General features: G+C 44.9%; 2 protein-coding genes across 2 annotated transcripts in view; both read left to right on the forward strand.

Annotated features, from left to right (window-relative positions):
* CAPN9 (calpain 9) overlaps positions 1-27,384 on the forward strand; it is a 200,947-nt gene that overhangs the window by 98,232 nt on the left and 75,331 nt on the right. The window lies entirely within an intron of this gene.
* Positions 1-27,384, forward strand: part of LOC134586269 (kinesin-like protein KIF28) — a 117,787-nt gene that overhangs the window by 17,718 nt on the left and 72,685 nt on the right. The window contains exons 3-10 of the mRNA XM_063441756.1: positions 3,851-4,057; positions 4,909-4,944; positions 9,416-9,640; positions 14,372-14,526; positions 15,002-15,113; positions 15,740-15,807; positions 18,464-18,606; positions 20,396-20,517. Coding sequence (XP_063297826.1) covers positions 3,851-4,057; positions 4,909-4,944; positions 9,416-9,640; positions 14,372-14,526; positions 15,002-15,113; positions 15,740-15,807; positions 18,464-18,606; positions 20,396-20,517 — 1,068 coding nt within the window. The remainder of the gene's footprint in view (positions 1-3,850; positions 4,058-4,908; positions 4,945-9,415; positions 9,641-14,371; positions 14,527-15,001; positions 15,114-15,739; positions 15,808-18,463; positions 18,607-20,395; positions 20,518-27,384) is intronic.

Here is a 27,384-nt window from a genome sequence, read left to right on the forward strand (position 1 = left end):
ATTTCTTTCTCCCCCCTTCCCTGTCAATTTCTTTCTCCCCCCTTCCCTGTCAATTTCTTCCCCCACCCCCCTTTCCCTGTCAATTTCTCCCCCCTCCTTCCCTGTCAATTTCTTTCTCCCCCCCTTCCCTGTCAATTGCTTTCTCCCCCCCTTCCCTGTCAATTGCTTTTTCCCCCCCTTCCCTGTCATGGGGACACTAAGTGTGTCTAAGGAATGCATTGTGTGTTTCTGTGTGTGTAAGGGATGCATTGTGTGTAAGGGTTGCATTGCTTGTGTCTGTGTGTGTGTAATGCATTGTGTGTGTAATGCATCGTGTGTTTTCTGTGTGCAAAGGGTGCATTGTCTTTGTGTGCAATGGGTGCATTGTGTGTGATTGTGTGTGTGTGATGGATGTCACTCTCTTCTCCCCCTGTTGTCACTCTCATTCCCCCTCCGTCCATTGTCACTCTCACCCCCTGTCAATTTCTTTCTCCCTCCCCCTTCCCTGTCAATTTCTTTCTCCCTCCCCCTTCCCTGTCAATTTCTTTCTCCCTCCCCCTTCCCTGTCAATTTCTTTCTCCCTCCCCCTTCCCTATCAATTTCTTTCTCCCTCCCCCTTCCCTGTCAATTTCTTTCTCTCCCCCCTCCCTGTCAATTTCTTTCTCTCCCCCCTCCATGTCAATTTCTTTCTCCCACCCCTGTCAATTTCTTTCTCTCCCCCCTCCCTGTCAGTTTCTTTCTCTCCCCCCGTCAATTTCTTTCCCCCCTGTCAATTTCTCCCCCCTGTCAATTTCACCCCCCGTCAATTTCTCCCCCTCCCTGTAAATTTCTCCCCCCCTCCCTGTCAATTTCTCCCCCCCTCCCTGTCAATTTCTCCCCCCTCCTCCCTGTTAATTTCTCCCCCCTCCTCCCTGTCAATTTCTCCCCCCCACCCTGTCAATTTATTTCCCCCCGTCAATTTCTTCCTCCCCCCTGTCAATTCCCCCCTGTCAATTTATTCCCCCCACCCTGTAAATTTATTTCTCCCCCCTCCCCTGCCTCTGTTGTAGCGTGGCCGAGCTCTGTATGGTCCGCGGGTACAGGGAGCTTTTGTTTCCTGTACCCGGCTGGACTAAAATGAAGTGCACACTCCTGGCGGTGCCCCTGGCCCTGCAAACACAAATGGGGACACTGAGACATGGGGACACAGACCCTTTTACACCGCCCATTGACTTCCTGCTTCATTGGACACTGCTGTTAAGGGGTATGGATTTACTTGAAAGATGAAAGCATGAATTAGAGAGAGATTAGCATATTTTTAGAGAATATTTTTAGAGAAAGAGTTTTCTTATAGCTGCATCCTATGAGTTTCCCTCCGGCAACATCTCCACCAGATACACAACGCGAGAGGTATGACTGTTTTAGTGTTTTTGGTCGATAAGATTCTGTACTTAGACCCCTCATAATTGTCAGCACCAGGCCCACTGGGCTCTTAATCTGGTCCTGAATTTAACCATAAAATTATTTTATTTTAGTTTAGCAATAACTTGCTCAATTGGGTGTTCATTTCCGAGCTCAGCCACAACCGTGCCAGTGTCCTACAGGCCACTAAATATATCTTGTTGAGGTATCTCTGTTTGTAAAAATGTATTCCTTCAGTGGGACGTGACAATAGGCATGGTCAGATATTCACCTCAAGATGCCTTTGTAATACCTCTTTCCCAGGTTGACTACTACAATAGCCTGTTACTCTCGGGCATGTCCACCCCATATGGATATAGGTACCCTTATCTCCACACAATCGCCAGCACGTGTCTGTATACTGAATCTGCATGTGGCACAATTTAACCGGTGTTGTGTACCACCAGAGCACCATAAGAGTGAAGAGTGCCTTTGAACAATTTAACTAAAGAGTGATTTTCTCAAAGAATTTTGAGTGGGTGTGTCAGAGGTTATCTAAAATGTATATCTCTAATATTTTTTTTTAGTTCTTCATTTTTGTAATGCAGGTATAAGATTCATGAACAGTAGAAAACCTGTCTGTAGGCAGGGCCAGCGCATCCATAAGGCGGCACAAGCGGCCGCCTTAGGGCGCACCTGCCCTGGGGGGGGGCTAGATCAGAGTGACCGGCAGGAGGTGGGCGCACAGCTCTCCCTCCTGACAGGCACTCTGTGTAGCGTTGCCGAGCGGAGCAGTGCGCACCGCAGTACAGGAATTTATGTTTTCTGTACCTGGCCTAAATGAAAGGAAGTGCTCACTGAGAGAGCACTTCCTGTCTGTCCGGCCGGTGTCTGCTCCGCTCAGCCACGCTACAATAAAGGTAGGAGACTTACTGGGGACCAAAGGGGGGAGAGAAAGAAAGGGGCACTAAAGCATGGGAGGGGTGGTAAGGAACACTATGGGACAGGGAGTGGGTGGAAGAACACTATGGGACAGGGGAGGGGGGTGGTAAGGCACACTATGGGACAGGGGAGGGGAGTGGTAAGGAACACTATGGGACAGGGAAGAGGGTACAAGAACACTATGGGACAGGGCACGGGGGGAAATAACACTATGGGACAGGGGAGGAGCGGAAAGAACACTACAGGACAGTGGAGGAGGGAAAATAACACTATGGGACAGGGGAGGGGGGTGGAAGTAAACACTATAGGACAGGGGAGGAGGGGTGGAAGAACACTATGGGACAGGGGAGGGGGGTGGAAGAACACTATGGGACAGGAGAGGGGGGAAAATAACACCATGGGACAGGGGATGGGGAAAAGAACACTATGGGACCGGGGAAGGGTGGAAAGAACACTATGGGACAAGGGGGGGAGGGGAGAACATTATGGGACAGGGGAGGGGGGAAAAGAACACTATGGGACAGGGGAGGGGGGAAAGAACACTAGGAGGAAGGGGGAAAGAACACTGGGATGTTGGGGCAAAGAACACTACAGGGGGAAGAACACTAAAAAAGAGAGAGGGTAGAAGAACACTGGGGGGGGAGAGAGGAACATTAAGGGGGGCACTAAGGTACAAGGGATGGAAGGGAAATGGAACACAGGTAGAGGGGACCACTAAAAGAGAAGGGAGAGGAACATTAAGGGGAATGGGGGGGGGGGCAATAAGACACAGGTAAGGGGGGAGGAACACTAATGGACATGGAGGGGAGGAGAGAGGAACACGGGGGGGGGGAGAGTGGGGAGAAAGAAACACAGAGGGACATGAGGAGGGGGAAAGACACACATATGGGCCTGGGGGTGGAAATACAAAGGGGCTGGGGTGAAAGAGACAGGAAAAGAGGAAAAATAGACACAGAGAGGCTGGTGGTGAAAGAGAAACACACAGAGGAGCTGGTAAGAGGAAACGACACACAGGGGCTGGAAGAGAAGGATACACACAAATGAGATGGGGGAGTAAGACACATAAAGGGGGGTTGTAAGAGATAAACAGGTAAGGTGTAAGACACACAATGGGGAAAATAGGGGATAAGATACACTAAAGGGGTAAGACATTTTAAAAAGGGGATAAGAAACAAAAGGTGGGTTAAGGGGCACACAGATGAAGATGCTTTTGGGTGGGTTGGTGAGGGGGCGCCAAACCATCTTCGCCTGTGCACCAGCCCTGTCTGTATGTATATCTCTAATTTTTATAAAGCAGCTATTTACATAACATTTAGGGGGGGGATGGGGGGAGGTTTATGTTTCATTAAGACAGTGCAAGTACATCCTTAGACAGGCTGGGGTGAATTCCTTGGTGTCATAGTCTCCTGATAAGAGCAATCAGGAAACCAACCTGGGAGAGCTGTACATGAACCCAAAATCAGATCATGTGTAAGGTATAAATATGTAGTAGCTGTATTATGTAGTTGGATATTTTAACATTTTACTTGGCTTCTTTTTGTTTCTCCAGCAAACACTGTTCGATGATCTTGGCCAGGGAGTGCTAAACAATGCCTGGCAGGGTTACAATGCTACTCTGCTTGCATATGGACAGACAGGTTCTGGGAAGAGCTATTCCATGATTGGTTATGGGGCTAACAGAGGCATCATCCCTGTTGTCTGTGAGGAGCTCTTTCGAGCTATTGAAAATAATCAAGAGAATAACAGAAGATACCAGGTAAACTTTATAGTATGCATCAATACAATATAGCAGTGGTTGAGATAAACATTTGTTGCAGTAATGTATACAGCAACACCAAGAAAAGAAGAACAAGTCATTGAAATTTATGTAAAAAATGTAATACAGTGGAACTTATAGCTGACATTACCTTTATGGCATTCTGAGTTTGCAGTCTGTGATCTTCTAAATGTCTATTTGCTACTTATGCAGCATCTACCATGCATTAAAACATGTTGTCTTCATCTCCATGTACGAAAGGTGTATTTCATAACACTGGGCTCCTTTTGGCAGATACAGATTATACAATAGTCTGATTGCACAGACGTACATTTATGTGGTCTATGCTGTGTTCAATATTATTCGGTAAACTAACTGAAAGGTAGCAATACCAACGTGACAGTAAGGGTTCCCTATTTAACCTGTAACACCTAGTGCACTAGGTCACTAATGACACTGCGCACCTCCTACATGACGCATACCTTTCTGGTGGTTCGACTTTATAGACGTGTAGTCCAGTTAGCGTTTATATGTCATATCTTGTGTATGTTAATAACATGTTGCACTCAAAATGTGGCAAAATATGCTATTTTAGATTATTGTATATATTTTGCAAAGCTACAATAAAAAATATATATTGAAAAAAAAATGTATGTAAAAGGATGGACCAAACACTTAACATTGGGAGGTATGGATTTGGAAAGGCCGGCAGGCCTTTAGAGATCACAGGCTTGGGATACTAAATATGCAATATAATATAACCAGTCAGCAGGGAAAACAAAATAGTCTGCATTTTGAATAATAATAATAATAAAAATAATACCATATTACATCATGTTCTCTTATTACAGGTAACTTTCAGTATGCTGGAGATTTATAATGAACAGGTAATTGCCAATTTCTGAATGAGATGAGTATCAATAATTTCTATTGTATTGGAGTCCTGCTTAGACATTAGACATTGGGTTAATGAATTACTATCACTCTTCTAATCCTTTACAATTTGGAATGGTTAGCTTCCATCTTTCCTACCAATGCTGTGAGAAGTGTATTAAATGAGAACCTAAACATCCTAAATTTTAAAGGGTGTGAATTTGTGACATCTTAATTGTAGCTTTTGAAAATAAGACTATTGAGGGGGGCGGGGCCTGACCGCGGAGCTGGATAAACCAACATCATCCAGCCCAAAACTACCTTATCTCCCCCCAAAAAAACACCCAACAGCTGTTAGAAGGCAGAGGGGAGCCGAGCAACAACTCTCGGAGGAGCTGTTGGCCCCGTCCTACTGGCAATGCTGACTGCTGGGCGGATGCGATTGCGGCCTGCCGTGAGGCTCTGGCGGGAGAAGCGGACGATCTCCCGCACTTAGTCCGGCGGGACCTCTCACACGCCTACTGAGGGCCCCGTTCTCCCCCCCCTGGGGAACTATGGCAATCCGGGCGGTGAAACAATCAACAGGGACCGCGTGGCAAAATCCAAGATGGCCGCCGCTTCCATTATAAGCCGGAGAACGGAAGGGCTCGGCACATATTTGCAATATCTGAGGCTACATCTTCCACTATTATCAGCGGATCTGCGGGACTACAGCGGGACACTGACCCTGCCTAAACTGGAGACTTTATTCTACATCTGAGGCTGATGCCAGCAGTCACATAAGAACACACTCCTGGCCAACAAGTACCTAAGCTTTTAAGCAATCAGCGTGGAACATAAGGGACTTGACTACAGCCAGGATGCCAGCCGATACAGCACAGCTGCTGGAGTACCTGAGCGGCTGCTAAACATACATAATTAAAAGCAGAGCACTGTATATCCTTCATGTTAGCATTTCATTTTCAGTATTGCCTTTTGAGTTTATTTTAGATGATCTTGTTTTTGCAGATCCGCACAGAAATCAGCAAGAAACCACTTAACAATGACTGAGCCCACATGACTACTCTATCCGACTAGCCCAGCAACTCGCTGCCCCCTGGTGGTCACATTCAGGGCCGGCCTTAGGCATTTAGACGCCCTGTGCGAAAAATCTTCACAGCGCCCCCCCCCCGTCATCCATGTATGCTGTAATGTTTGTGTTGTCTGTGTATGTGATAGTAGGTGTGATATGTATGCTATGTGTGATATTTGTAATGGGTGTATTAACAGTGTGTGATATGCGTGTATTGGTTGTATGTGACACACACACACACACACAGAGTCAGACGGCCATACACACACACAGGAAGACATCCACACACACACAGGCAGACAGTCATACACACACACACAGACACACAAAGGCAGACAGTCTCACACACACACACAGACACACACAGGCAGACAGTCAGTCATACACACAGACACAGACAGTAATACACACAGACACACACAGAGGCAGACAGTAATACACACAGACACACACAGTCATACACACAGACACACACAGAGGCAGACAGTCATACACACAGACACGGACAGTAATACACACACACAGGCAGACAGTCATACACACGGACACAGACAGTAATACACACACACAGGCAGACAGTCATACACACAGACACACAGAGGCAGACAATCATACACACAGACACACAGAGGCAGACAGTCATACACACACACACACACAGACAGTAATACACACACACAGGCAGACAGTCATACACACACACACACACACAGACAGTAATACACATACACAGGCAGACAGTCATACACACAGACACACACAGGCAGACAGTCATACACACAGAGGCAGACAGTCATACACACACACACAGACAGTAATACACACACACAGGCAGACAGTCATACACACAGACACACAGAGGCAGACAGTCATATACACAGACACACAGAGGCAGACAGTCACACACACACACACACACAGACAGTAATACACACACACAGGCAGACAGTCATACACACAGACACACAGAGGCAGACAGTCATATACACAGACACACAGAGGCAGACAGTCACACACACACATACACAGACAGTAATACACACACACAGGCAGACAGTCATACACACAGACACACATAGGCAGACAGTGATACACACAGACAGTAATACACACAGGCAGAGAGTCATACACACACACACACACAGACAGTAATACACACAGAGGCAGACAGTCATATACACACACACAGACAGTAATACACACAGACACACAGAGGCAGACAGTCATATACACACACACACACAGACAGTAATACACACAGGCAGAGAGTCACACTCACATGACAAGCACACAGTTACCTGCGGAGTTCATTGTGGAGGCAGTGCAGCTCCTGGTGACTGTTTGGTGGGGAAGCAGGGAGCTCCGCCCCCGCAGTACGGTAAGCTCCGCCCCCGCTGCAAATTTAAAAAAAAAAAAATTTTTTTTTTTAAATCCCGGCCGGCTGTGCGGCCGCACGGCGCCCCCTGCTCTATGGCGCCCTGTGCGGCCGCACAGCTCGCACACCCCTAAGGCCGGCCCTGGTCACATTTAATTAATCAGTGTAGAGAAATCTGTACTTATCTTGTATAAGCCTTTACCTCACTGATTATACCATAACTACTTAATTAAGCACGCATAGACTAGCTATAAAAGTGTTATTCATGTGTACTAAGCCTGTTATATCAAAAAAATGTAAATGTGCTGTTTATCCTGCCATGACATTGTAGAACATTGAATAGCTTGTACATGCCGTCGCGGCGCTGCAAGCATGTTGTAACTCAATGCACATGAAAAATAAAGAAATAAAAAAAAAAAAATAAGACTATTGAAATACCAGTCTATCGACACATGCCGAACTTAACTTTCTCCTATTGTTTCCTCTTCTCTCCCTCTCTCAGAATCTGTTCTTATTTTCTTCATGTCTTATCTATTTTTTTAAAAAACATAAGTCAAAGTAGGTACTAATTTGTCTTATGTATTTTTCCTATACTTGACCTTCTTTTACCAAAGTAGGAGCTTAAGTCCGCTCCATTTCCTGAGGTCAAAGAAATTTTCCAACAATACTCACCTTTCCTCCATGATCTCTAGTTGCTTTATTTGCCATTTGAACATCCTGTCATTTGCCATGGGTGGTGGCTGGGGGAGGCAGTATTTTCCCCCCTTGTAACTTAGGACCACCACCCTCCGCTTATGGGTGGGAGCTGGGTGGGACTTTAGGTTGCCCCCCTTTTGTCACTTAGGGCCCCCACTTGCCGCGGCAGAAATTCCAAACCAAATAAAATGCACAAATTTTGTCCTAACATGAATGGACAAACTTTCGACGTTCTGTTAGGGTGAAATTCAGTGAATTCAGTGAATTCAGTGAATTTCACCAGCGCCCTTCCTAAATGACAGGATGTTCGTTCGGTGAATAAAGCAACTAGAGATCACGGATGAGAGGTGAGAGGGAAAATTTCTTACACCACAGAAAATGGAGAAGATGAGGAGATGCTCCTCTATGAGGAGATGCTGTTTGGCCAGGGTGGCATTTGGCCCTGGCCTCGCCCTGCCTCCTTGACAATCTCAGCCAATCCAATGCATTTCCTATGGAAAAGGAGGTAGATGGGGAAGACCCACACAGCACTGGAAATAAGGTGGTTTTCCTACCTTTTAAGGAGAGCAAGAGGGGCAAGCCACCTAAATGGTGGTGGCTTTTAACACTATAGGATCGGAAATACACGTTTGTATCCCTGACCCTATAGTGTTCCTTAGATGTAATTCAAAATTAACATAAATAGAACATGGAATTCCTGGCATTTCTCAGAGAATAGCTTTGATCCATGCTTATTGTCAGTCTTAATCAGAAGAGTTCAGGGATGGTAGTTCTTGACTATTGCAGAGTGTGTATGCAGAGCATTGTCTGGAGAGCTAGTTGTAGAGCAGTGCATGATTACAAGTACTCCCACACTCATATTATATAGAAAATATTTTAAATGTATGAAATGTATGTGCAAATAAGAAATAAGTCACCTGCAAAGGGCTCTGCACAGACTAGGCATTAGATGGTGATTATCAGCCAATCATTAGCCTTCCATTTGTTTTCAGTGAGAGTATTGAGCATATCCCATAAACCCCCATAGTTCATCACTCAGCAGTGGTTTCATTCATCATAAAATTTGGATGGACCCACTTACCAAAACTGATGGCAGCCAAGGGGCACTAAACAGAGCAGCTCTATTACAATTAATTATATAGCGTCAATGTATTTCGCATCGTTGTACAAAACACGATTGACATATGGGAACAGTAGGTGAAGAGGTCCCTGTCCAAGTGAGCTTTCAATCTAAAATAAAAACCTGAATTTGCAGCTGCTTCTTCTTCTCGACTGGTAAGCCAACATCTAGTTTGTGAAAATAAAAAGTTACAGAAATTTTCTAACTCGTTATTTTGTCCAGGTCACAGATTTGCTATGTAAAACCAAAAAGTCTGGTGGTCTGAAAGTGCGAGAAGATCAGCATCAAGGATTTTATGTTGATGGTCTAAAACTAGTGCCTTGCGAGAGCTATGCTCAAATTGAAAAATTAATGGAACAAGGGAAAAAAATAAGAACCACTGCCTCAACCAGCATGAATGCCAGCAGCAGCCGGTCCCACATGGTCATCACCATACACTTCAAACAGGTACAGAATACATTTGGCTTTGTTGCATTATAACATATACGGTAGTTCTGACCACATACCCCCCCAAAAATCTTTATGAAACAAATAATAATACTAAAAAAAATTTACCCTATAGACTTTCTTCAACCATTCTTTTAGTAATGTAGTGACATTCATTCATGCCATCTTCACTAACTGTGGCTTTGAAGAATCCTTCTAACACTATTGCTAGGGTTGAGATTAATTTTAGGATTAAGTTTAGGATAAGGGTTATGATTAGAATGAGGTTTCTGAATAGGATTAGCATTCAAAATCACATGATGTTTGGGGTGAAGCATGTCAAGGAACTGCTGACATCGCAGGAAGGCATGAAGTTCAAAGGCGTTTGGTTGAGAAGGACATGTATACCGCAGACACATGGTTAGCTCAGCAATAACCCGGACCTTTTTTTAATGCGATGCTTGCGAGTCTATCGTGCACAAGAGCTCACATTATTTATATGTAAGAGTTTTAAAAGTATGCTAAATATTTGCTAAACAGTATTACACTATCGAAATTCCCCTGTTCTCTTGGCGGAGATCCTTCCAGAGGAATCTATCAGTTTTCTCTTTTCCAGCATTCAAACTCAGAGCTGATTGTTTAAGGCTCTGGTTCATGTGAGTTTGATACCACAGAGCAGGGCCAGATTAAGAGCCCTTTGGGCATGATGCTGACAATTATGATGGGCCTAATCACAGAATCTTATTGACAGAAAACACCAAAACAATCATACCTCCCAAACATCACGTATCTGGTGGAAGTGGTGTTGGAGGGAAACTCACAGGATATAGCTATAAGACGACACAAACCCTATGCTAATCTCTGGCTTTCATCTTTCAAGTAAACAGCAGTGTCCGGAGAAGCAGAATGTCGGTGGGCAGAGTAAAAGGCTGGGCCACTGATGCGAATCACTTAACCAGAACATGCCCAAAAAGGGTTCGAGTCTGCCCAAAGAATTAGAAGGTCAGCCTGGTGTAAATGCATGACAGGCTGCCTGACAATCGTGCAGACTGGCCAGCAAAAGACATACCATGCAGACAGCACCCTGAGCTTGGCATAAATGCGTCTAATGATGCACTTGCTCCTTGCTTTCTAAGAAATGTCCCCTAGCACTCGCTGGTCCAATCCTCTCCTAACCTTCTTACTAGGAGCCAGAAGCTCATGTTATACAGTCTGGGACAGAGGAAAGTTGTATGTAGTAAATGTAGAAGAAAGGGAACATGCTACAGTGTTAGAGAGAATGAAGAGGCAAGAGCATTTGCATAGTGCGCAAAGTCATTTTTACCTTAACCCCTTAAGGACCAAACTTCTGGAATAAAAGGGAATCATGACATGTCAGATATGTCATGTGTCCTTAAGGGGTTAAAGGACCACTCTAGTGCCAGGAAAACATACTCGTTTTCCTGGCACTAGAGTGCCCTGAGGGTGCCCCCACCCTCAGGGACCCCCTCCCGCCCGGCTCTGGAAAGGGGAAAGGGGTTAAATCTTACCTTTTTCCAGCGCTGGGCGGAGAGATCTCCTCCTGCTCTCCTCCTCCGATCCGCCTCTTCTCCTCCCCGTCGGCTGAATGCGCACGAGCGGCAAGAGCTGCGCGCGCATTCAGCCGGTCACATAGGAAAGCATTCATAATGCTTTCCTATAGACGCTGGCGTGCTCTCACTGTGAAAATCACAGTGAGAAGCACGCAAGCGCCTCTAGCGGCTGTCAATGAGACAGCCACTAGAGGACATAGGGGGAAGGCTTAACCCATTCATAAACATAGCAGTTTCTCTGAAACTGCTATGTTTATGAAAAAATGGGTTAACCCTAGAAGGACCTGGCACCCAGACCACCTCATTAAGCTGAAGTGGTCTGGGTGCCTAGAGTGGTCCTTTAACTAATTTCTTTTGTCAGCCAGGCCACACAGGTTTTGTTCCCCTACATCCCTCTTACGTTTTCATGCTTAAAGAACCATTAGACACCCTAAAAGCACTTCAAAGTGAAGAGACTGAAAGTGTCTTCAAGGAAAAAAGGGGAGGACTTACAAAGGCTGCAGTCATAACAACTGCAGCTTTTGTAATCTCTTTTAGACTGTACTCCCAATGAATACATGCATAAAAATATGCATGCATTTATTCTTTGGGGCATATCTACTAAACTGTGATTTTTTTAAAAAATTGGTTTTTTTTTAAGTGTAGAGTGGTCATTTAAGCAAGAGCATGTGAAGAGTAAAAAAAACAAAAACAACAATGGTCCTGTTCCATGGGCATGGTCCTGGAGCTGCAGTTCCATCAGCCCCTATGTCAATTCTGCCCTGCCACAGAGGGGGATGTTTGGAACTATATTAGTTTGTTTTGTTTTTTTAAGTTCCACAACTTGTGGAAATATATGTATGATTTATATGTATATTATGAACAGTAAAACTAATATGTTTGTATTTGAGAGCCTCCGTAGGTCAATACAGACTCTGTGATCTTGCTCTGCTGAGTGTAGAGTGTAGAAAGAGAAGTCACTGAACTTTGTCAACTGACTTCTTTAACAAATATGTTGATGTGGCCCAGTTGGTGTGCCTGCATCATAGCTGAAAAGCCCTGGTAGTAACATAGGGTCCCGTCAGTTCATAAAATATAGTGATTTACAAGGAGCGACTGAGCATCCTGGTAGTCAAGCCCAGCCCCCTACTCCTTGTATTTTATGACCTTTAACCAGGGCCGGACTGGGAAAAAAATTGGGCCCGGGCATTTTTCAATCAGAGCGGCCCCCTAAGAAGGGGGCGGGGCCAGATAGGGTGTGTTTTGTCATCACTAATGACAAGCACGCCCCCTCTCAAAGTGAGCATGTTAGTTCAATGCGCAGAGCCCCGCTGAAGAGCTCTGGCATTAGAAAAAGGCCCTGAATTTGTTCTGCGCAGCGCAAGCAAATTTAATAACATGCTTGCGCTGTGTTTGCTTTTAAATTGTCTCTGGTGTCTCCACAAGTGGGATACCAGAGGACAAAAGGGCCAGTAAAGTGCATGGTGCATATGTTTGGAGCCTGCTTGTCGGGTTGCATGTATGTAGAGTGTGATGTGGTATTGTGTAAATAGGTCAATTTAATTTGTGTTTGTGGTGTAATATGTGTGGCTAGGCGCTGTAGAGAGTGTGTGTATAGGGGGCATAGTGTTATAGGGGATGTAGCGAGTGTGTGCATACGGGTTGTAGTGTGTGTGTGTGTGTGTGTGTGTGTAGAGGATTACGAGTGCATATAGGGTAAGGGATCTAGCGTGTATCTGGAGCGTAATGTGTGTAGTGGTGCAGTGTGAGGGTTGCTGTAGTGTGTTTGTGTGTGTGTGTGTGTGTATATAATATATATATATATTTGGACGTATTGTATGTCTGAGGGGCGCAGTGTGTGTGTATGTAAGAGGGGTGCTGTGTGTGAGGGTGTTTTTATGTGCCGTCACATTCTAGGTTTCTAATTTTCTTTGTCTTTTAACTCACTGAGGGTTATTTTATATATATATATATATATATATATGTATGTGTGGGAGTGTGCTGTATATGTGTGAGCGAGGGTGCTGTGTGTGTGTCTGAGGGTGCTGTGTGTGTGTGTTTGGGTGCTGTGTGTGTCTGAGGGTGCTGTGTGTGTTTGGGTGCTGTGTGTGTGTCTGAGGGTGCTGTGTGTGTGTTTGGGTGCTGTGTGTGTTTGGGTGCTGTGTGTGTTTGGGTGCTGTGTGTGTGAGTGTGAATGTATATTTTATTTAAATTGAAATATATTTTTTTATTAATTAAAAAAAAAAAAAAGTTTTATCCCCCCTCCTCCCTTCTTACCTTTAGCCTGGGGGGATCCGTTCTGCCTGGGGGGAGGGGGGATCCGTTCTGCCTGGGGGGATGGGGGATCCGTTCTGCCTGGGGGGGGGGTGCCGTGCTGCCATCCTTCCCTGGTGGTCCAGTGGTGAGAGTGAACTTTAGCGTTGCCGCGGTAACGCTCAGACCTCACGAGAGGACCCGGCGGAGCTGCTGGATAGAACTCCGCCGGTCCTCTCTCCTGCCTCCCTCCCTCACACCCTCTCCTGCCGGCGGCCGCCAGTAACTGCCTGTGGGACGGTGAGGGAGATCTTTGATCTCCCCACCGGCCCATGGAGGCACAGAGCAGGGCCGGCGCTCGGCGCTGCAGGGGCTGGCAGGGGAGATCCTGTGATCTCCCCTGCCGGCCTCGGCCCCACAGCCATCGCGGCCCACCGGGCATTTGCCCGGTGTGCCCGATGGCCAGTCCGGGCCTGCCTTTAACTTTCGGGGGGGGGGGGGCGAAATGAAATCCTATATACTGTATGGATGTATGTATGTATGTATGTATGTGTATACATCTATCTAACGGGATTCGTTAAAAAGCCAGCACTCTGGATCTTATTTATTATAGTATCAATCTATTATTGTCAACATTTCAGTTCAGGTTATAAACTTTCTTTTTGTTCTTAAGTTTAGAACCTGAACTGAAACGTTGACAATAATGGATTTATACTATAATAAAGAAGAATTTTGCTTGCAAGATCCAGAGTGCTGGCTTTTTAAGGAATACCTATCTTATGTGTTACTGAACACCAGGCTGAATCCAGTAAGGAGTAATGGTTGGAGTGCAAAACACAGTGTGTGTGTGTGTGTGTGTGTGTATATATATATCACACATAGCTAAAATAGCTTGTGTCCTTAAGTACATTAATCTGGAATACTGAACACTGCGTGTGCTTTTCCCTAGATTTTCTTGGAAGAGGACATCACCAAACAATCCAGCATTAACTTGGTGGATTTGGCAGGAAGTGAAAGACAGAAGTCTTCTGGTTCAGAAGGAGACCGTCTTCGAGAAGGCACCTGTGTGAACCTCAGTTTGACTACCTTAGGCAATGTGATAAGGTATTGTAGTGAAGAACAGTGCATTACACAGCTGAAGTTCTCTCATTCAGGGAAATCAGAATTGTTAATTACTCAAAGCATATTTGCTCCTTTAGTATAGGGGGGCATGAGCATATGTACCAGAGATATTTAAACAAAATGTATATTCCATCACTGAAACCGCACTCAAATTGCATGATGCAATATTTAAAATCACTAGTAAAATCTCTCCCTTTATTCACATTGCCTATGGTTGATAGTAAGCAACCTCCACAGCTAATTCTGGATATGTAATTTTACATTCTCCGAAACTGCTATGTTTACAGCAGAAAGGGTTAACCCTAGATGGACCTGGCACCCAGACCACTTCATTAAGCTGAAGTGGTCTGGGTGCCTATAGTGGTCCTTTAACTATTATTATAGCCCTGACGACACGTGCTCCTTTAACCATTAAATTGTGTCCCGCTGTTATACTGAATTTCTAATCTCTCCTTAGTGCACTTGCTGAGGCAGCAATGGGAAAGAAGATTTTACATATTCCATATCGAGATTCTGTTCTGACAAAGCTTCTACAGTCTGCTCTGGGGGGCAATAGTAGGACCGTTATGGTACTGTATCATGAAAATTCCTTTTTGTATTTGTATTAAAAATACATACAGCTGTGCTAAATGTCTCCATTATTGCAATTTATTTCTCAATGTACTGAATTGTATTGAGATGGATGAACCTATTTAAGAGAACACAATACCGTTATAAATGCAAACCTGTATTCTTATGGCTATAGTGCCCTAGTCCCACTTTAGATTTTCACTCCATAACTGCAATAAAAATTAGCATCTTAATCTTGCTGTTGCCCTCTCCGCCTCCTACAATGTTATTGTTGAGGCATCACTTTGTGGCTTCTTGTCCTATTATGGCACTATGAGTTGTGCTTAACCCTTCAAAGTGTTTTTTTGAAGGAAAGGTTACAATTAAGGGCCAATGCAAGCAGAACTCCAGTGAGATGAAGTGGTCTGGGTGCATAAGTGGTCTTTTAACTTAGTTAGTGTGTTTAAAAAGATGTAAAGTAATTGTATTATGTATACTGTGATCACTTTGTGTAGCAAATACCTCATCCCTATTTTAAAGGTAAATTGATATGAAAGCAAATCACGAATCACTGCTTCTATATACATTTCATATCCGCTATGTAATCCTGTTTCTGTTTGCTTATTTGTTGTTGTTTTTTTATCAGATCGCTGCCATTAGTCCTGCAGATATCTGCTACGAGGAGACATTGTCTACACTCAGATACGCAGAGAGGTTACGTATCCATAAATACCCTGCCCCCCCTTCGGAATGTTTCTTGCAAAACTGTAGATATACAATACTGGCTCTAAATATGAATATAATGGCAAAGACTGTATGGAAAGTTGTTGAGTGAGAAAGATAAGGGATTGAATATTAAATAAAAACGGTGCCTGTAATAAATTAATTATCCATATGAGATAAATAAGTGTCCTTGTAAGATTTATTGATTGTTAAGTAATACTCCACTAAATGCAATAGACCAACTGAACTGTAGTTCAATCAATTTAATGTGAGGCAGCATAGTAAACCCTGTGGATCGCTGCCCCCCCCAATCCTGACTTTCCGGCCCATGTAATCAAGATGACATCGCGATCACATGGCCTGAATGGCAAGTTAAAGCACTGCCTGCATGGGATACTGCCTGGGGAAAGTAAAGTGTCTCCATGCATAGCATAGCACAGTGTTAAACACTGACTCAGGAACGCAGTATATATGCAGAGGCGGCTCTCTAATTAGGTGACTTAGGTGGCCGCCTAGGGCCTCGCGCTCACTGGGACCTCGCGCCATAGGCAGAGTGACATATCGGGTCCTCGGCCAGAGACCAAGGACACGAAACAGGAGGGGGCCCGGCGGCTTGCTCTGTATGCCGCCGGGTGCGAGCTGCAGACTGAGGTGTCTCGCAATCTCCAGCCAATAAGAGTGTTGCCACAGGTTTCCACGGCAACGCTCTTACCGGAGATCGGAGGCTTAACTGCAGACCGAAAATCAGCCCACCGGATCACCAGGTATTTCACTTTTCACAGCCCCCTACCCACCTTACATCCCCCTACCTATCTTACAGCCCCCCTACCCACCTTACAGACCCCCCCCCCCACCCTACAGCCTTATACACACACAATGAACACCTATTTATTTTCACTTTGGGTGTTAGTGTGGCCTCATGTTTGAGTTTCACCTAAGGCCTCACAAAGTCTAGAGCCGCCACTGTATATATGATTTCACTGATGTACTCGTGAGACATTGCAGAAAACAAATATGAGTGGTTTAGAGCAGTAAAACATATAGTGACAATGATGTCATCAGTGAAAGGGCAGTTTTATTATGAAAAATGCAAAAAACAGACATCAACACTAACTTTTACCAGGGTTTGCGACTACGTGGCCACTAAAAAAGACTGGACATACCCCGTTTTGAATGCCTTGGGTTGTCTACGTTTGCAAATGATATGCCATGATGAGGTTAATTTTCATTCCTGGGCAGCCATACAGTCTCAATGGCAATATAGGCCCAGCATACAAGTCTGCAAATTTTAATAAGTAAAAACTGAAAAGGGGGAAAGCCCTATATTTAACTTTTTAACTTTCACTGAGAGCAATAAGCACTTCTTCTCAGACCAGGTACCACAATCCACTCAGCCACATTACATGGAGGTGAGATGGTACAGGAGGGGAGGAGGATGGGGGAAAGACTCATGGAGGGGCTGGGAGAATGAGAACTATGGAGGCGCTGGGGAGGGAGAATGAGGCACATGGAAGGGCTGTGGGTGGAGAGTGAGACATATTGTGGGGGATGAGACACATGGAGGAGCTGGAAAGGGGAGAATGAGACATGTAGTAGTTGGAGGGGCTGAGACACATGGATGAGCTGGGGAGGGAGAAAGAGACACATGGAGGGGATGAGACACAGGGAGGAGCGTGGGGGGAGAATGAGACACATTAGGCGCCGGGGGGGATGAGACACATGAAGGAGCTGGGGGAGCATGTGACAAATGGAGGAGCTGGGGGGGATTAGACACATAGTAAAACTGAAATGGGGAGAATGAGACACATAGGGGAGCTGGGGATGCATGAGACACATACTGGGGCATATATAGGGGCATGTCTACTAGTGATCAGCCCGCCAGCAGTAAAAATACACAAGACAAAGTAGTCCTTACTTTATCTTATGCTTTAACCCCTTAAGGACCAAACTTCTGGAATAAAAGGGAATCATGACATGTCACACACGTCATGTGTCCTTAAGGGGTTAAAGAAAACTAGATCAGAAAGGAAGAAAAGGAGAACAGATTCTGAGAGAGGATGAGAAGAGAAAAGAATAGGAGAATAGGAGAATAGGAGTTTGGCATGACCGTGCCGCTTTAAATTATGTTTCATATAAATATTTGATGTGAAATTAAAGCCCTATTTATTCTGAACAAAATGATATATAATAAGTGTGGGTGTACTCAATATGAAAGAGGTACATTATGGTTGAACAGACATATAGTCAAATTCCAGGTTTTGTTTTGATCACAACTTGTACAATTGCCTCTATCCATACGCGGCTAAGGTGTGACATTTGAAGAACAGCATAAATTAAAGCTCACTTTAACTATTAGCTTGGTTCAACTTGGTCCAGTTTCAGCAGTTTAATAAAAGTTGGTTTAGCAAACAGATGATTTACTGTACATTTAATAGCTAATTTACAACGCATACTTAATGTTACTAACCAAAGAAATGTGAGAAACCATGACTGTGTGAACACAGGGCTAGGATTGAGCAGCAGACTTCTATTGGCCATATTTATATGATGTTGTGGTCAAGGATGCATTAAATTTTATATTTTCATGCGCATGAATTGACACCAAGAAATAAACTTAATATGTTGACATGTATGCTTTCTTTTTTAGAGCAAAGAAAATAAAAAACAAAGCTATTATCAATGCCAGCCCAACCGAACGACTTATGAAAGAGCTGAAAGCTGAAAATAACAAGTTATTGTCACGATTGGAAGGGCTCGGAAATTCAGGGAAAAGGGTTGAACGTGAAACAAGTAAGTTAAAGTTCATCATCAATTTGGAGCTGGAACAAATTCAGAAATGCAATTTTAGCTGTACTCAGACTACTGCTGTCTATATTGTAAGTTTGCCTTCTCTGTGTTGTGTTTCACTTCAAATACAGAATAGTAGGATCAGGGAGCAGCGCCTGTGATGAAATTCCCACGCTCAAAGCAATATGGAGGAGGGAAGGTAGAAGACACAGATATAGTGTAGTATGTTAGGATCTTAAGGGTATTTCTCTTTTCCAATAGCAGTGGGGTATAAAAGAGAGAATATAAACACAAAATAGTGCTCTCTGGATGTTACAGATTAAAATGATAAAAGATGGAGGTATACTCACAAGTGAAGAGCAAATGGGATATTGCTCAATATATATAGACTTGTGAGTATACCTCCATCTTTTATCATTTTATTCTGTATCATCCAGAGAGCACTTTTTTGTGTTTCTATCCTCTTTTTTAAATATATCACCAACTATTCGAATACTAGCCCACTACTATTGGAAAGGAGAAATAACTTACTACTACCTCTGGAGACCCCCTTTTGAGGACATCCAAGGACCGTCTACATATCCATAGACAGGGATTATACCCTTCAGGCGCACATATCTGGAGCTGAGTATAAGCGCCAGAAAATTGTAAGTGCATAGCAAGACCACTTACTGTTATCTCACATATATATTATTATTCTTATTATAGCCAAATTTACCCCCTAACTCCTCCCACAGTTTTTACACTACATAGACAATAATATACCGAAACGTGCGGATTGTTCCCGATTGGTGTGCTATTACTTTGTGCAACGTTTCGCCAAATGGTTCTCGAAATATCGTCGTTCTTGTGGCGAAATTGGTCCCATAGGAATGAATGGCAAAATGTTGAAAGCTAGAGTGGGAACTGGCAAAAGCTGAAAAATCAGGACATGATTTCTAAACTGCCACCACTCCCTCATTTTCAAGCCCACCTACACAAAACGTTCAGCTATCCCTGCTGTCACTAAAAATGTCCACGGCTAAGCCATAGTCCTGATAGTTTTCACAATATGACCATTTGTTTGCAACTCACGCCGTCCATTGACATTCATTGAAACTCCACTCTGCAAAGCTCACATTTGAAGGGCAATTTCTAAACTGCGACTGTGCCTTCGTTTTTAATACTTCAGAGACATATATACATCAAAATGTAGGTCTGTGTCGTGTGATTCTCACAATATAAAGCTCTTCGATGTAGGATGTATAGTTTTTAAAATACGACCGTTTGAAGATGGCAACCGCCAAAATACTCTGACCTGTGCCAGGCTGCAGCAGCAAGTGATGTCATAGACAGGGCCTTTTGTACACCTGCTAATGTTTTTATAAATGTATGTTTTAATGTAACTGTGAAGCACTTTGGGCAACAACGTTGCAATTAAATGTGCTATATAAATAATAACAGTTACTCCGCCCACTCCAGGTGTAGACTATTGGTGGAGGCAAGAACACTTCACACAATTTCCCCAGAAATTGTAGCTTTGCTAGTTATCCCTTAAGATCCGAACATACTACACTATATCCGTATCTTCTTCCTTCCCTCCTCCACATCGCTCTAAGCGTGGGAATTTCATCACAGGCGCTGCTCCCTGATCATACTATTTACACCCATCGTACCACCAGAAAAGAAGAGACTCTGGTTTTTGGGAAGTTTCAGCAGCCACATACTATAATTACAATTACTGATATTCCACCTACCCCTCTATTCAAATACAGAATTGTCTGGTACTATGAACTGAACTTTTTTGTTTTAGAGGAACTGCGCCGGTTGCTTACAGAAAATGAACTGCGCATTCAAGCAATGCAAATGACTTGGGAGAATCAGCTACTGGAGGCTCGGAAGGAGTGGGAGCAGCAGTTTGCTGTAATTACACAGGTGTGTTATTTATAGAGAGCTATTGAGGCAATAATCTGTTTTTTATACTTTCACCACACAAGCTACTATCACTACAAACATTCATATGCGTAATTTTAGGTCACAGGTCATTTAGGTATGACCTTGCAATGCAAAAGAAATATAATAAAATATAGTGAAATATAATAAAGCCTTGGGTAAGGACAAGCATTAGAACAGGGGTCGGCAACCTCTGGCACGCGGGGTGCATTTGAGCGGCACGCGAGGCTGCCGCCCGCTCTACACTGGGGGAAAGCAGAGAGGAACTTGCGCGGCGGCGGAACTTCCAGCATCGCAAGAACTTGCGATCTGGAGTTCCGCCTATTAGGCTGTTCTTACCTCAGCTCCAATGACGTCCGCCACTGTGTGCACTGCCTCAGCCCTCCCACTCTGTCAGCAGCATCCTCAGCCCCGCTTCCAGCTGAACCTTAAGCCCCGCCTCCAGCCTAACCTTAAGCCCCACCTCCAGCCCTCCCACTCTGTGTCGCGACTAGTAATGTGGTCCAACACGCAGAAACTATGTAAACATATACATAAGTAAGAAAAGGAAAATAATAGGATAGAGCGTAAACCGGACCTTAGAATGGCCGGACTAATACGCTAGAGACAGAGAATGGTCAAAGGGAAAGCCGAGGTCAAGGAAGCCAGAAAATACTCAATACCGATAAAACAAGCCAGGTCAGGGAAACCAGAGATCAGAATAACCAGGGAAACGCCAAGGATCAGGATACCAGGAAATCAGAAACACAGAATCAGCACTTTCAGGAAACCAGGAAACTGAAACCACGACATGGCAAAGTAATGGGGAAAGCTAGGGGTTTAAATACCCCTCTCTAGGCTATGATTGGTCAGAGGGCGACCTCTGACCCCAAAACGTGCGTGTGCGTTGACGTCGTGACGTCACGCACACGTTGGTATAATTCTCGGGGGCGGGGCTAGCAATAGACGCGACCACGCGGTCGGCGCCATCTTGGATCTGGGCGCGATGCCCGGAAGAACTACGTGCGCGGTTCCCGGCTCGCCGACGAGCAGGTAAGCTCGTGTAGTCGGAGCGGTCGTGCCGGTCGGGCACGACCGTGAGGCTCGGCGGGCCGGTGACCGCAACAGTACCCCCCACTCGAAGACCGCGCACCGGGCGGGAAGGACCCGGCTTAAGAGGAAAGCGGTTGTGAAATGACCGGATAAGACGGGGCGCATGGACCCGGTCAGCAGGAACCCAACAACGTTCCTCGGGACCATAACCCTTCCAGTCAACGAGATAGGACAAAACACCTCTGGATAATTTGGAGTCCATGATAGAATGGACTTCGTATTCTTCTTGATCACCCACTACCAAGGGCGGAGGAGGAGTGGATACCCTGGTGTAGCGATTGCAAGTAAGGGGCTTGAGCAGAGACACATGGAAAGTATTCGCTATTCTCATATGAGCCGGTAGTGCCAAAGAATAGGTCACTGGATTAATACGTTGGGTAACTCGAAAGGGACCAATGTACCGAGGGGCAAATTTCATGGATGGGACCTTAAGCTTGATATGTCTTGTGGAGAGCCACACCCTGTCACCTGGAAGATAGACAGGATTAGCGCCCCGTTTCTTGTCAGCTTGGACCTTTGCTCGGAATGAGGCTTTTTGCAGAGCTGAATGGACGGAATCCCAGGTATCATGAATCGATTCTAAACGGGTGTTCAAAGCGGGGATATCTGTGTCTGAGAATGCAGAAGGTAAAACAGTGGGGTGATAACCCTGATTAACAAAGAATGGACTGTGATTAGAAGATTCATGAGTGGCATTGTTTCTGGCGAACTCAGCCATGGGTAAGAGCTCATACCAGTTAGATTGATTGGCATTTATAAAGCAACGTAAATAAGCTTCTAAAGACTGATTCGCCCTCTCTGCTGCTCCATTTGTTTGAGGGTGATATGCTGACGAAAAGGAGAGTTCGACGCCCAATTGTTTGCAAAAGGAACGCCAAAACCTAGAAACAAACTGGGTACCTCTGTCAGATACTATGTTTTTGGGTACACCGTGCAACCGAAAGATCTCTCTCAAGAATATTTGAACTAGATCTTGGGCAGATGGTAATTTTTTAAGTGGGATGAAATGTGCCATCTTCGTGAATCTATCAATAACCATAAGAACTGTATTAAACCCGTTAGAACTGGGTAGATCCACAATGAAATCCATGGCCAAGTGGGTCCATGGAGCACTAGGTATGGGCAGTGGTTGTAACAGTCCAGGAGGTGACCTAGGAGGAACTTTAGAAACGGCACATATTTGACATGCCCCAACATAATCTTTGATATCGTTTCTAAGAGCAGGCCACCAAAATCTCCTGGAGACGGCTGAGAGAGTTTTATGGACTCCAGGATGGCCCGCTGTGAGGTTGTCATGGAACAAATCTAGTACCTTCTTTCGAAACTGAGGTGACACATACAGTTTGTCCGGAGGTTTTCCCACAGGTGCCTGAGTTTGATCTGCTATTATGGCACAGAAGAGTGGAGAAGACACTTCGGAAACAGTAGTGGCAATGAGGCATTCAGGAGGTACAATAGGATATATCACCTGTTCTGGTACTTCATCTGTCTCAAACTGCCGAGAAAGTGCATCTGCCTTGGTGTTTTTAGTACCAGGCCTGTACGTAATTACGAAATTGAATCGGGAGAGGAACAATGACCACCTAGCCTGACGAGAGGACAGTCTCTTAGCGTCCCCAATATAAGCCAAATTCTTATGATCAGTAAAGATCAAAAGTGGCTCTTTGGAACCTTCCAAGAGATGCCTCCATTCCTTAAGGGCAAGTACAATGGCCAAAAGTTCCCTATTCCCTATGTCGTAATTCCTCTCTGCAGGTGTGAGTTTGCGAGAGTAAAATCCACAGGGATGTAAAGGCGTATCAGGACTTTCTCTTTGAGACAGAATGGCTCCAACTCCTGTCTCTGATGCATCCACCTCGAGGATAAATGGTTTGGATGGATCAGGATGGGTCAGGACAGGTGCTGAGGAAAATAAAAATTTTAATTGTTCAAATGCCTCTCTTGCTTCTTTGGGCCAAGATATACAATTTGCTCCTTTTTTTGTTAAATTGGTTATAGGGGAAATCACGGAGGAAAATCCCCTTATGAATTTGCGGTAGTAATTTGCAAAACCTATAAAGCGTTGAGTAGCTTTAAGGCCCTTGGGTAATGGCCACTGTAAGACTGCCTCCAGTTTGCAAGGATCCATCTGGAAACCAGACGGAGATATAACGTATCCAAGGAATTGTATCTCCGTTTGGTCAAACTGGCATTTTTCCAGTTTACAGTAAAGGCCGTTTTGTAACAGGGTTTTCAGTACAATTCTCACATGATCGTGATGTGTCTCTAGATCTGGGGAATAGATGAGAATGTCGTCTAAATACACTAGAACGAACATGTGAAGGTACTCTCTTAGGACATCGTTAATAATATCCTGGAATACCGCTGGAGCGTTACATAATCCAAACGGCATAACCAGGTATTCGTAATGTCCCATTCTGGTGTTAAATGCGGTCTTCCATTCGTGACCGTCCTTAATTCTGACTAGATTGTATGCACTTCGGAGATCGAGCTTGGTAAAGACTCGAGCTCCCTTCAATCTGTCAAATAGCTCTGATATAAGGGGAATAGGGTAGGCGTTTTTAATGGTAATCCTATTCAAACCCCTATAATCAATACAAGGGCGTAGGTCTCCTTCTTTTTTAGAGACAAAGAAGAATCCAGCCCCGGCTGGTGAGGAGGACCTACGGATATGACCCTTTCTGAGAGCATCCTTAATATATTCTTCCAAACAAAGATTTTCCTGGGGGGACAAGGCATAGATTCCTCCCTTGGGAGGCATAGTCCCTGGTAATAAGTTTATAGTACAGTCATAAGGTCTATGAGGAGGTAACCCTTCTGACTGGACCTTGTTAAATACCTCTTTCAAATCCATATACTGCTGTGGAATTTGTGTGGTCAAGGGAGGTGTAACAGGAACATTGATGGTGCAAATAGGTTGTGGGATTTGCTTAAAGCAAACACCTTTGCATCTCTCACCCCAACTCACAATCTCTCCTTCAATCCAATCCAAACGTGGATTGTGTTTCAGGAGCCAAGGAAAACCGAGTATTATCGGCACTGTAGGTGAAGATATAATTTGAAAGGTCATTTCTTCAGAATGGAGAATACCCACTGAAATAGTGATTGGTAGAGTTTCGTGTGTGATGAAAGGCTGGGTAAGAGGCCTTCCATCAATGGCCTCGACTGCTATAGGTTTCTCTTTATGTCTTAAGGGCATGAGATGTTTTGCAGAGAATTCTTTGTCTAGGAAATTCTCCGCTGCCCCAGAGTCAATCATAGCCTCACACTGAACAGTAGTGTTCTTGAAAGATAAGGTTACTTTGACAAGGAAACGGTTCTTAGTCAATTTAGGGGACATATACATCACACCTAAGGTCGGTCCCCGTACGTGCCTTAGGTGTGCAAGTTTTCCGGCCGAACCGGGCATGACGATCTTAGATGTCCCTTCTTGCCACAATACATACATAACCCCTCGTTACGTCTGTGTTGTCTCTCTGCCTCAGTGAGTTTAGCGCTACCCAATTGCATGGGTTCAGGTTCCGGAAGAGGAGTTTGGCTACTCACCACTGGGTTAGAGAAACGAGGGGCTATGGACAAATTAGAACGTCTGTTACGTTGTTTGTTTTTCTCTCTCTCTCTGAGCCGGTTATCAATGTCTATCATGTATGCAATAAACTCGTTAAGATTAACCGGAAGGTCTCTAGCTGCAGTCTCATCTTGTATACTCTCAGCTAGACCCTCAGAGAAAGCAGCCACCAGACCACTATTGGTCCAATCAACCTCAGATGCTAATGTCCTGAACTCTATTGCATAATCGGCTACAGAACGAGTGCCTTGCTTGATTCTCATAAGGGCTTTGGCAGCGTTCTTCTCCCTGCCTTTAGGTTCAAACGTAGCCTTAAAGGCCGTAAGAAAAGTATTGTAATCACGGGCTACTGCGTCACCACTTTCCCATAAGGGGTTAGCCCAGGTTAAGGCCTTTCCTGTTAATTGGTTCATCAGATAGCCAATTTTCGATCTATCTGTTGGGAATGAACCTGGGGAGGCCTCAAAGTGGTATTCAATTTGGTTTAAAAAACCTCTAAATTCCTTGGAATCACCTCCATAGCGAGGGGGCGGTGACAAGGTTATGGACGGTGGTTTATGTGGTACGGGAACCACTACAGGTGGCGGAACCACAGGTGGTACCGGAGGAACCTCTAAATAGGCAGTCCTCTGGAGCAAGGTCTGAAATGCCTGGGCAAATTGGTCTAACCTGTGGTCCATATCCTCCACCCTACTCTCACATGCGATCATATGCTTGCATAGTTCTGCAGGATCCATGGCCATGTCGTAATGTCGCGACTAGTAATGTGGTCCAACACGCAGAAACTATGTAAACATATACATAAGTAAGAAAAGGAAAATAATAGGATAGAGCGTAAACCGGACCTTAGAATGGCCGGACTAATACGCTAGAGACAGAGAATGGTCAAAGGGAAAGCCGAGGTCAAGGAAGCCAGAAAATACTCAATACCGATAAAACAAGCCAGGTCAGGGAAACCAGAGATCAGAATAACCAGGGAAACGCCAAGGATCAGGATACCAGGAAATCAGAAACACAGAATCAGCACTTTCAGGAAACCAGGAAACTGAAACCACGACATGGCAAAGTAATGGGGAAAGCTAGGGGTTTAAATACCCCTCTCTAGGCTATGATTGGTCAGAGGGCGACCTCTGACCCCAAAACGTGCGTGTGCGTTGACGTCGTGACGTCACGCACACGTTGGTATAATTCTCGGGGGCGGGGCTAGCAATAGACGCGACCACGCGGTCGGCGCCATCTTGGATCTGGGCGCGATGCCCGGAAGAACTACGTGCGCGGTTCCCGGCTCGCCGACGAGCAGGTAAGCTCGTGTAGTCGGAGCGGTCGTGCCGGTCGGGCACGACCGTGAGGCTCGGCGGGCCGGTGACCGCAACACTCTGTTAGCAGCATCCTCTGCCCCGCCTCCTACCTAACCTTAAGCCCCGCCTCCAGCTTAACTTTAAGCCCCGCCCCAGCCTAACATGAAGCCCCGCCTCCAGCCCTCCCACTCTGTTAGCAGCATCCACTGCCTGGATGACTTATTTACAGGTCACACCAAGCAAATCTGTGTGGGGTTTCTTGTTTATGTGAGCCAATCAGAAGCAGTAGTGATCATAGGGGTCACTTCTGCTCCTGACTGTGTCACAAAATCAGATTGCCTTGTCCCTTGTGTCTGCTACTACCATTTCACTGTTTGCCTGTCAGTCCCTGACCCTGAATACTATAAGGTAAATTGCCTTAATTTACCAGGTGCCAGTGCCACACTATTTATGTCACAAATACATGCTCATCGGGGCATAAAGGGATGGTCCCCAGGAGTTTGCAATCTAACTCAAGTTAACTTTACTGTGATATGAAAAACTGTCTGTATCAGACAGTCCATTTATATCACATAAATGTTAACTTGTGTTAGATTGCAAGCTGTACAGACCATTCCCTGCATGCCCTGGTTTCTATATGTAAAGGTTTGAGGGAATGGCCCCAAAAGCTTACTATCGAAGTCAAGTTATAATTTTCTACTTCTGTAAAGAATACAAACATAAATGCTAGCTTGAGTTATATTGCAAGCTCTTGGAGCTCTTGGAGCCATTCCTGCAATGTGAAAGACTAGGAGAGATCAGATATGAAGTGTGGCCAGTAGGCTCAGCAACAATATGTCACATCACACTCCACCATCCACACACACAAACCACACTCAGCTGCCCTGCCAC

The sequence above is a fragment of the Pelobates fuscus genome, chromosome 2 (genome assembly GCF_036172605.1).
Source record: "Pelobates fuscus isolate aPelFus1 chromosome 2, aPelFus1.pri, whole genome shotgun sequence".
Classification (NCBI taxonomy): Eukaryota; Metazoa; Chordata; class Amphibia; order Anura; family Pelobatidae; genus Pelobates; species Pelobates fuscus.